Raw genomic sequence first — 11,721 nt, forward strand, 5'->3', positions numbered from 1 at the left:
TCCAGCAGGACACACCAGCAAAAATTAGTCCACCTTAACATCATAGGGTTCATACATCCAACTCTAAGTTTCCACATGCAGTAAAAAACACCAGTAAAAAAAAAAAGTCCAAAGTGAAACTTGCTTGAAAACACTTCACACCTAACTGATCTGACTTGAGAAACATTTGTAAAATAATACATTTAGATATTAAACATCTACATTCTCGCAATATTGTAAAATAAAAAAAGAAGGAGGGAGGGCTTAAATGAATGAACATTGTTAGCTAATTACTTAAATTTAAATGACACAGACCAAGCTGAAAAAGTCTGGAAAAGAGAGAAATAAATGTAAGGAAAATAGTCTCCATTTACATGCACACCATTACTGTCAGACACATCAGAAGCTTTACATATGACTAAGTCCATTTTAAAAGATTAGTGTTTCCTGTTCTCTGATTCATATAAAATACCTGATAAAGTCTACTTCTGCTAAATGTTCAACATGGGGACAATATCTCTTCCCCTCTGCAGTCAACTGCTGTTTATTTTGGAATCAAAAAGCAGACATCACACACGGATCGGCAGAATCGTTGCAAAAGATGGTGAGAGACAGAGGGCAGATATAATCAATATAGAAATCACATATAAACTAGGTAAACATTAGGGGTGGGGGATCTAGCCCAAAAATAATATCAAGATATTTCCTTGTATTTTCCCATTACGATACTCTTGTCGGTATGATATACGATATGATATTGCACACCCCTAACTGAGATATTAAAAAAATACACTTTTTTTTTATTTGTAACAGGAGTCAATGATTCAGAATGTCATGGTACTCATGATATAATGCACTCCATATATCCAGATTTAAAGTAAAATAAATTACACTGGACAGATATAATCTGTCTTTAGTGGATATATAATAAGAAATGAGAACAGTGTGATTTTTTTCTTTTGCTAAAAACAAAAACAAAAAAAAAGTTATACCCTGATGTGATAATTAGGAGTGGGTGATACGGTACGATATTTCAGGGTATAATAGTGTTCACGATATAAAAAAAATGTTGGCAATATTATTGCGCACACCCCTAGCAAAAACATACATCATATATTTGGAAAAACACTTCTACATTAAGCTTTTCTTAGCAAGGATCGCTTATTAATATAATCAAGCCAGTGTTGTCAACATTGTTTGAAAACAAAGCTTTTTATTTTATTTATGCTTAATTTAGTTGTAATAATGTTTTGTAATTCTAATCTTTCCATAACCTTAATAATGAACAGTTCATTGCTCATTAAAAGGAAGAAATAACATGGTTTAGAGCAATTATTTATGCAGTAATATATGGTCTAAAAAGCTTCTTCTAAAAGTACTGCATTACATATATTTTTTTAATAATTTAATTTTATTTCTAATTTTTCCCATTTTCTCCCCAATTTACACGGCCAATTACCCAACCCATTCATTAGGACTCCCCCTATCACTAGTGATACCTCAACACACCAGGAGGGTGAAGACTAACACATGCTTCCTCCGATACATGTGAAATCAGCCACCGCTTCTTTTCGAGCTGCTGCCGATGCAGCATTGCAGAGCAGCCAGCGCGCTTGGAGGAAAGCACAGCGGCTCGGCTCCGGTACATCAGCTCACAGACGCCCTGTGCTGCAGACATCACCATAGGAGTGATGTGGGGAAAGAGCGCCATCTACCCACCCAGAGGGAGCAGGGCCAATTTTGCTCCCTCTAACGCCAGCAGCTTGATGGCAAAGCTGCATGAGCTGGGGTTCGAACCGGCGACCTCCTGCTCATAGTGGCAGCGCTTTAGACCGCTGGACCACTCGGCGCCCTATATATTTTTTTTAAAGAAAACACTGGCATTGGACCAAATCATAGATTTGGCCAATATTTCAAACTAATACTTGCTGATTTATTTATCGTATGTTGGAAAAAGACAAATTAATGCTGGCTGCACTAATACAATTGGCAGACACTGATAGAGTATAAAAACTAATATCTCAGGAAAAACAATTCATTTTAACTAGAATATAACGTAAATACATTGGTCTCACTTGTTTCTAAAGTTATATTGTAAGTTTAAAATGTGTATATCAGCAGCAACATCAGCATATATACATATATACATGTGTAATATCGGAATCTGCCCCAAATTCACACATTGATGCCAAACTCTTGCACAACTTCACACTATAATCAGAAAAACAGTTTTACACATTCAAATCTGACTGTTCTAATTCTGATATAATTTTTCATCCCTTATACATGATTATTATTTTTTTTTATTATTTAATTAGATTTTAACCCATTCTACAATACTAATATACAGTTATACTGTCCCCTTCTTTTAAAATACATTTTTTAAAAGCTTATTGAAAATGTAAGTTTTTAGTTGTTTTACAGGTAGGCAGCAATATGGGTTATCGCCTTTAGCCCAAAAATCCAATATCACTGGTGTGCATCATCAGTGGCACACGGAGAACAAGCAGGTCACAGCAGCTCTTGAGGCGTTTGCTAGGAGTGTGCGTACACACACACACACACCCTCCCAGTCACCCACATTCAAAACATTCAACTTACGCTCACACACACACACACAGCTGTCACCGCCAGCCAGCCAAAGATCATTCACAAAAACACCCCCTACCTACCTTCAAAAGACAGACGGGCGCACACTCACACACACACACAGAGAGAGACACAGTGAGTGAGGCAGCATGTTAAGAATCATTACTCAGCAGTGCAGACAGCACTATGGCATCAGCAGTGAGTGCGCACACACACACACACACACACACACACACACACACCTTCAAAAATCACCCCAAACCCTGCTGAACCTCTGCCCCTCACACACAGTGAGGACAGGAATGCCCCTCACTATTTATTTACCTCATTCTCAGTGTTGCCCAACATAACATGTAATGCCAAGCTACTGACATCATGATCCAGTGCAAATCAGTCATTAACATTACAGCCACTGTGCAGTATTATTTATATATTTACCCAACCTTTACATTCATCTCTTTCAAGCTGATCCTTTACATTCATAAATAATGGTGCGTAAATAATAATAACAATTTCTGTACTGGGGTGGGCAATAGGGCCCTAAAATAATATATGAAAATATTTCATGGTATTTTCACAATACAGATACTTTTGGTGATATTACAAAATACTAAATTTAAATAATTATTTCAAGAATACACTACTGCAACAAAATGAATATTAAAATGTATTATTGCATACGATATGGCACACCCCTAACTGAGATATTACAAATTTTATAAAGAAATTTAATTCGACTGTAACAGAACTAAATGGTCCAGAATGTCATGATACTAATAATGCACTCCAAATATCTCCATATATTTAGGACTAAAATAAAGTAAATGATACTGAACAGATATAATCTGATATATAATGGAAAATGAGTGTAAATATTTCCTTTGCTAAAAACAGCCTAAAATGTAGTTTTGTGTAATGTATCCCTGATGTGATGATTAGAGGTGGGTGATACGATATTTCAGGGTACAATATTGTTCACAATAACCAAAAATATTTGCTATATTAGTGCGATAGGATATGGCACATCCCTAGTCTGTACATGCAATAACTAAATTACTTTAATTATTGAATTGCTGACTTAAGATTTTCAAAACAGGATAATTAAAATTGTGTATCTTTACTGCCAGAGAAAATCTCAACATAGATTTTTGCTGTCAAACACTTTTGAAATAACTTGTGTAGTGATTTTCATATTTTACACTTTTCTTTAACTAAATACAAGGAGGTTATGTTTGCACCCAAACTGCATTTGAGGTTGAAGGCTGCTTTTTTTTTTTTTTTTTTTTACAAATCTAAAATCCGTGACCATTATAAAAACAATCACAAAAAATAAAGCATTTACATACTGCATATAATGCCTATTTGGCGTACATCAGTATCACACTCATGCATACTAAAGTTGGGCAATAAGGCAGAAACATAATACTGATGTGTATTAAAAATTGTGACAATAAGTTGTTGACTTTAAACTGTGCTCTCAATGTCATCTGCTGGAAATCTCTAAAGCACCAATTTCCCATTAAAACAGAGACCACTTGAATACAGCATTAATCTGTATAGCTCAGCAGTTCTTCATAGCAAGTGTAAAATATAAATATAAGAGCAGATATATATATATATATATATTATAATAATAATAATAAGATGCAGAGTTTGACTCTGTGGCTATAAACAAACAGTAGCTCAAATCTCATATGCATACAGAATTAATGCAACGAGTAAAAAACAATAAATCCAGCAACACTGGATGACTGGGGACTGCCTCGCTAGTTTGTAACTAATTCTAAGTTCTGGCTCACAGAACTTTTATTAGTTTCTCATCTTGTCATTTAGTTTCATCCCAAGCTTGCCTACTTAGCTGTAACTTTTTTTCTGCTCCTTCTGCAAGACATATGATAAAGGCTAAATAACACAGCAAAATTACAGCAGAAAGTAAATTCACATTGTTAGAAATGCCCAAAAGGAGATGCACGAAAGACACAAAATGCATCTTTACACATATATACCTAGATTTTGTGAAAGCAAGAATATTGTATGTGGTAAAATGGCTAAACATAGGTTTGCATATTTGGCCTTGAAAGGTTACTGATCTGTAAAATGAATAATAATTTCAGAATTGCCTCTTAAGTGTACCTAGTTTTCAAAAAAAAAAAAAAAAAAACTCTCCCACAATGGGACTGTCAGCGACAATTTGGCACCAAGCACATGTCTACCTTTTCTTTCATGAAAGTAAAATCTTTTTTTCATTACATTACATTCTGAAGATTTAAGAATTGAACTGCAAGAGTTCTATTTGTTTGCTTTATGGCATAATAAACACTAGAAAATATAAAAAATAGCCTTTCACAACTGGTCACTCCATGTGCTAGTGTCTGGATTGTGTCCTGATTAAAATTGAACTACATGCATACAAGTAGTCAAATGCGTTTCCAGTTAATTAGGCTGAAAACATTATTTTAAAAAATAAAATAACTTATTTTGCCACAAATATTACTGTTGTTTTAGTTGTACTGGGAGGAGTTTTTGTAGTTCAATATGTCCACAACATATGTATGTCTCCGCTGCATTTGTATGCAACTAATACTCAAGACACAAAAAGTGACAAGGTGTAAACAGGGTCAGGGTCCTATATTAGGCTTGCAGTCCACTTGCCTCCAGCTATAAAAAAAAAAAAAAAAAGTTAAATATCTTCTGTGCAAAAACATTGTATCAATTTTAACTATGTTACTTTAAATTGACAGTCGTTATTTACATTGTGCTCATGGAAATATAAGAATGAAATATAAATAATATATATAAAATAACTTTTTCCTTCTCCCGAAAAACATACCATTTTAGGAATATAAAGTGTCGGTGAAATTCTGTATAATGTATAATCTTTATATAATGAATAACTTCCACCCCAATGTACTAAAAAAAAAAAAAAGACTGAAGAATGACAAAGCACTCTTGGATCAATTTGGTAAAGAGAGGTTTCAACACCCACCCACTAATCACAAGAGACATGCTTACAAATTTCAGAAAGAAAATTAATTTGAATTTGTTCTGAGTAACAGCGAACACAATGCATCAAGCAAGGAAGATCCTTGAATTACATACAGAAAAAACTAACGAGTTTAATAAAGTGTTTTTTGGCACTCAGGCACTCAGAAAAACAGCAAGTTCAACATTTCAATATCTTACAAGTCCATTTGCAGAGTGAATTATTTGCAGAATTGCTGACAAATTGCAGATCAATTTAACAAATCTGTGTCAAAAAAATAAACAAATAAACAATCCTCTGCACACTCAAGCCACGCCAGACACAATAAAGCAGTATCTAAACAGACAGACATTAAAAGAAAAAATATGAATAAATAAAAGGCACCATCAGGGTGCACAAAGCTAAAATCTTAAACAGCATAAACAAGCACACAATTCCAGGTTAAAACATGTACATGATTTATGTACACATTAGAATAAGAAAAAAGGGTAACACAATCTCTACTTAGGGCCTGGGAATGAGGAGGATATTAGCGTAGACATGGTTACAGGCTGAGGAGGAGAATGGGAAACAGAAGTAGTAAAAAGTGACACTTGGCTGACAGCAGCGTGGCTTGTAAACAGTACTGCTGGATCAGAACTGCAGCCACGTTTATAGATAAAGCCTGCACAGAAATGTAAGTGTGTGGATGGAGGTGCTGAAAGAGAATAACAGCCATACCTGGTGCCATCTACTGACACTGAATCAGTAGAATCAACCTTGTTTTGATGTGGTCTTAAAATCTATATATACACAGTAAAAACATGTAAACATTTTATGTAAATAAGTGCTCTAAATGACAATACTTTTATTTGAAATTTGGGAGAAATGTTGCCCGAAGTTTATAGAATGAAACAACAATGCTTATTTTACTAAAACATGTACCTATAAATAGCAAAATCAGAGAAACTGATTCAGAAACTAAAGTGGTCTCTTAATTTTTCCAGCACAATATATGTCAAAACTAGAAGTAGCAAACATTGAACGAAATAAAAACACGAATATGCTGCTACTAATGCATGAGTCCTTATGATTATTTGTTTCACCATACCCATGCCCACTCCCAGTTATGATAATTACATTATCAACTTATTGTACAAGAACTGGACATTCTCAATAATTGTTGATAATCATGTTTGTATTGTATTATTTGTATGTTTATTCGTATATCTAATGGTGAACATAGTATTTTAGACAGTCATTGAATTAATGACCAATGCTTCAATAACTGCAACACTCCACACACAGTGTTTATATTTGTATATATTATATTATTATATATTTGTTTTCCAACCTATAGTTAATTACATATTTGTGGCCTTAAAATTATGAAAGTTTTATTTCTATTTTGCTTTTCTATTACCTATATTCTATGTAAGTGACACGCAAATAATCTTAAAAGGCAATAATATAGATTACTGCAATAATTTCTGGGACAATATATCGTCTACAAAATATTGTTATTGTCAGGCCTAATTTAAACTAAACAAGCAGGTTCATTTATATGGATACACACTGTAAAAAGCACAGTAGCTGCCTCAATTCCAAACACAAACAAGGTTAATATATATATAGTTTAAGAAATATTTTGTAAGAGATTTTTTCAGTACAGAAATTGCCGTTTTAGATTTTTTTGCTATTTAATTTTCCTACAAAAAATATTTAGCATCGATTTAACGTGTGATCCACACATACAGTGTCAGTGCAGCAGCAGCAGCAGCAGCAATAGCAGCAGCCCGTCAGCAGGGCTCTTTGCGCCATTACATTAGATGCAATTATAAATGGCCAAGAGCAGGAGATGGGGAGCCAATCAGATTTCAGCTAGCATGTCAACCTAAGACCAACTGTCTCCTGGCTTTGACAGAAGGATTTTACCTCCATAATTCAAATCCCAAAGCAAAGCAGCCAGCATTTACTCAAATCCTTCACCGTGTTTACCGGGCGCTGGCTGAGAGCTCGTGCACTTCGATTTACATCGGAGACACGGCGCTAGTCAAACAAACAAATAACGCCCTTTTCAGATCAACAGATGTCGGACTGTGCTCTCCACAGCCTTATAAACAAATTTGGGTATCAAACCGCGTGGTCGGTTTAGCAGACTGCCCGGCCGCTTTGCGAAGCTCTGAAACGGCCCTGCGTGCAAAACACGCTCGCAGTTAATCAAACATCACGAATTCGACCTTATCTGTGCACAACAACGCGCTAAAAACGGTCCTGTCCTCAAAAACAACTCTATCTACAGCCCTGTAGGCAAATGGAGTGTGTGTGATGAAAGTTACAGGGCACAGCAGCCCTTGTAACGTTTGCGCAGCCCTTTTTGGTGCATTCAAGTACACAAAATTAGCATTAACGTTACTTGTCAATTTCCAGCGGCAAACAGCAAAGTCACGGCCCGTCTCGCACCTATTCCGTACTGCCCCAATCAGCCTGCCCGGTCAGGGAGCAGGGGGTGGACACGGGGGATCTTACCAAGCCTTTTAGTGCTAGAAATTCTCCTCATACAGCTCGCTAACTTAGACTGTGAGAAGGAAAACGGGAGGCAGCCATTTTAGAGAGAAGACCCATAGAGAAACAATGGCGCTCTCCTGTGCGAGTAGCTAGCTAGTAGCTACGTTACTAGGTTAACTATAAGCTAGCTTAAGCTAGCTGGCTAGCTTCCACTGCTTTTCTTGGGCTGAGCGTTTGTTGACTAGCCTGAAGTTGCTAGCCAAGGGGTTAGCTGAGTTAGCATGGAAGTAAACAAACTTTTTAAGCTAAGCAGCCTTACCTGGTTCCTGCTGAGGGTCTGTCCAGTGTTTCCCGGGCTCATGGGGGGTGGATGATGGCTCCTTTGTTGCCAGCCCGGATGGCCCCCACCACCATACTGATTACTGCTGGCCATGTCTCCTGGTCCCTTGCTCACTGGCCCGTCCTGGTTGTTGTAGTCGTTCGGCGGGTAGTTCTGGTAACCCCGTGTGGAGCTCGGGGAAGTCAGGAGCTGGTTTAAAGTTGGCGTGGAAGTTGGCTGAGGGTTCCCCATGCTATACCTCTGGTTATTATAGGAGCCCACCATGCCTGGGGTTCCTCCCGCAGGCTGCTGCTGTTGCTGCTGCTGAGGTTTAACATTACCCGGCTGCCCTCCAGCCGCTGTTGGCTGGTTGCTGCGCGGCGAACTCATGCCGTAGCCCTGGCCCTGATAAGGAGTCCGGTTCGGGAACGGGCTGTAGCTGTTATAGTGGTTGGAGAAACTGTGGTCGTGCGAGTTGGGCGGGTAGGACTCTAGCATGCTGCCCGGCGCTGCAGCTGCCATGCCAGGGCTTTGTTGTCCGCCATGTTGATGAAAAGGGGCCCGGTTGTAGTGCTGGTTGTAGCCGTAAGGAGGTGGAGGGAAAGTGCCCGGGTGGTGGTGGACCATGCCGGGGTGGTTGTTACCCTCAGGCCCGCCGGCATCATTCTGGTTATTATTGTTATTATTGTTCACCCTGGATGGATTCCCATTGCCGTTCTTTAGTTCAGGATCCCCTCCACCTCCTCCACCGCCACCTCCACCACCTCCTACTCCTGCATTTCCCACCTCGGTCCCGTCCTGCAGCTCCTTCTGTCCCGGAGATCCGCCGTCCGCCCGCGGCTCCTTCCCCTCCTGCTGCTGCTTCTCTCCCGGTACCGCCACCGAGTCCTCCTGCGGTTCCCGGTCCGCTTTTTTAAGCTCGGCGGCCGGGCTTGCGTTGAGAGTGGCGACCTGAGCGGCCATGATATCCCCCCCGTTCCTCCGTTTCTCTCTCCCTCAAACACTCGCTCTCTCTTTTACAAAGCGACTCGGTCACAATCCAGCTCGGAACAGCAACATAAATACAATTATTTATAACAGCAGCGTCCCCGTGTCCCGGATCATCCCCCCTCACTCCGGACCGGATCCGCGTTCCGCTCCAGCTTGTGATTAAAGAAGGGAAAAAATCAACAAAAAGTTACTTTAACAGTATAAATAAAGGTCCCAGGAATTAATTTAACCCACACAAAACGTAAAAAATGAGGGCCTCGGTTTACAGAACGAGAGTATGCGCGAGAAACCGATCAAACCAGCACGAGGCTCCGCGAGACACAGCCATTTTACCGATGCGCGCGGTCAGCCGGAATACGCGGAGCGGACTGCCACACAGGCGCGGATCCGGATCGGGGAAGAAACATGGCTGAGCTCAGCGTAGTTTCACTACACATGCTAGAAAAAAAGGAGTGAACCACACTTCTGAGCTGAGCTCAGATAGCTTACCTTATAAACATTAACATTACTATGATATATCATGTAAATGCAATCAGTACTAAATAAAAAAAAATAACAAAAGAGGCTAAAACAAAAACAAATTTTTTAAAAAATATATACTTAATCAAACTGTATTGCAGTGCATCATATTGTATTGAAATACAGTTGAATCGCCAGGGTTGGGTAGTTATAGAATACAGGATACAGGTAACAGCATTACGTAATCAGGATACAAAAAAACAGTAACTGTAATCCATTACAGTTACAGTGAAAAAAAAGGTAAGTAATAAAAATAGTGTAATAATAAAAAAGAGGGTAAAACAAAACACATTTTATTAAACTGTAGTGCGGTAGTTGCAGTGCATCATATTGTATTGTGTAACTAATTAATAACAGTTATATTTAATAAAATAGGGTAATAATAAGCAAAGATTACATTAAAGTATAACCAGGATCACTACTCTTACCATGTTTGTTTATAATCGAAAAAACGCTGATGATGTTCATTAGGTCTTTTTTCTCCTTTTTTGTAACACAGCAGGCTAGTTAAGTATAGCAATAAACCAATTCAGTTCCTTTTATATAAACATGGAAAATCATGTGATATGCCCTGTTCATTTCAGCTGGATAAGTGAACATTTCCTTATGAAAAGACCATTACAAATCATCCAAAAATGTATTTATTTTTAAATACTGTTATTTACAATAATTTTTTTTTTTTTTACTATTTTAAACATATGGGTTAGTTTCAGCAGAAATGGATTATATAATGTAGCATGCTTGTTTGATTTGGACATGAGATTGTCTGGTATTAGGTGTATATACAGATTGGTTCATGTATTTTTATTGGAATGTGTTGCCTTAAAATACAATTAATCTGAATGTGAGGAAAAGTAATCAGATTACAAAACGTTTACTACAGTAATCCTTTAGTTAAATCACAAAGTATTGTGTTGTATCAATTTATATCGCAGCATACCATTGCGTATTGATTTATATTGCAGTGTTTTGTCATGTATCATGTATAATGTATGTTGTATCATGGTGTAGCAGTGTTGTACTGCATCACAGTGTCTTATTGAGCTAAACTGTATTAGATTATCAGATAGCAGGGCATGTAGTCATGTCTGAATCAGAGTTTAGTAACCTAGTGTTCTATTTCATTGAACAGGCTAATAGCTAATGACAACACAGCTAAACGCTCATATCTAGCAGAGAGTTGTCAATGCCTTGGCAACATCAGGACGTAGTCTATTGTTGCCTTTGTGATTCAGTTACACAGACCTTTATCGCTGCACTGCCTTCTAAAACAATGTCTTGTGTAACAGTGTGTGCAGACACAGCCATTATATTGTATACTATTGTATAATAGTATATCATATTTTATATTAGATTATTATATTGTATCATATAATATCGTATTATAGTATTTCGCATTATATCACAGATTATCATATCACAGGGTATTGTGTTATAGTGTATTGTACCTTAGTGTATGCCATTAAACTCTTGCAGTTTTTGTATTGTATACAAAATTATTGTTTTTGTACCACAAAGTGTTGTAATAGAGCAGAACATATTGTATCTGTGTATTTAATATTGCAAGGTATCATATTGTATCAGACCGTATCAAAGTGAAGCATACAGTAGCATAGAGTATCCTCTTGTTCCCAAGCATATGTTTGCATAAGGCTTCTTAAGTTCCAAATTGTCATGTATCAGAAAACATTATATTGTATTAAACTCTAAGGTAACATATTGTATCACATGGGCCTGTTTAAATAACCTAAATAGTTAAAACATAAATAAAATCACTGAATTGTGGCAGGCCTAGGTCTTGCATTGATGATGGTCTGACCGCTGCACAAAGCCTTCTCCAGCACATCCCAAAAAT

The 11,721-nt window shown here is 37.5% G+C and overlaps 1 protein-coding gene across 2 annotated transcripts in view; it reads right to left on the reverse strand.

Annotated features, from left to right (window-relative positions):
- Positions 1-9,718, reverse strand: part of arid1ab (AT rich interactive domain 1Ab (SWI-like)) — an 88,290-nt gene extending 78,572 nt beyond the window's left edge. The window contains exon 1 of one of the 2 annotated variants that reach the window (XM_049476172.1): positions 8,358-9,718. In XM_049476172.1, the coding sequence (XP_049332129.1) occupies positions 8,358-9,320 (963 nt within the window). In that variant the 5' untranslated portion in view covers positions 9,321-9,718. The remainder of the gene's footprint in view (positions 1-8,357) is intronic. The other variant, XM_007253022.4, reaches the window with a different exon arrangement.
- Between the last annotated feature and the right edge of the window lie 2,003 nt (positions 9,719-11,721).

This window comes from Astyanax mexicanus, chromosome 3 (genome assembly GCF_023375975.1).
Source record: "Astyanax mexicanus isolate ESR-SI-001 chromosome 3, AstMex3_surface, whole genome shotgun sequence".
NCBI lineage: Eukaryota > Metazoa > Chordata > Actinopteri > Characiformes > Acestrorhamphidae > Astyanax > Astyanax mexicanus.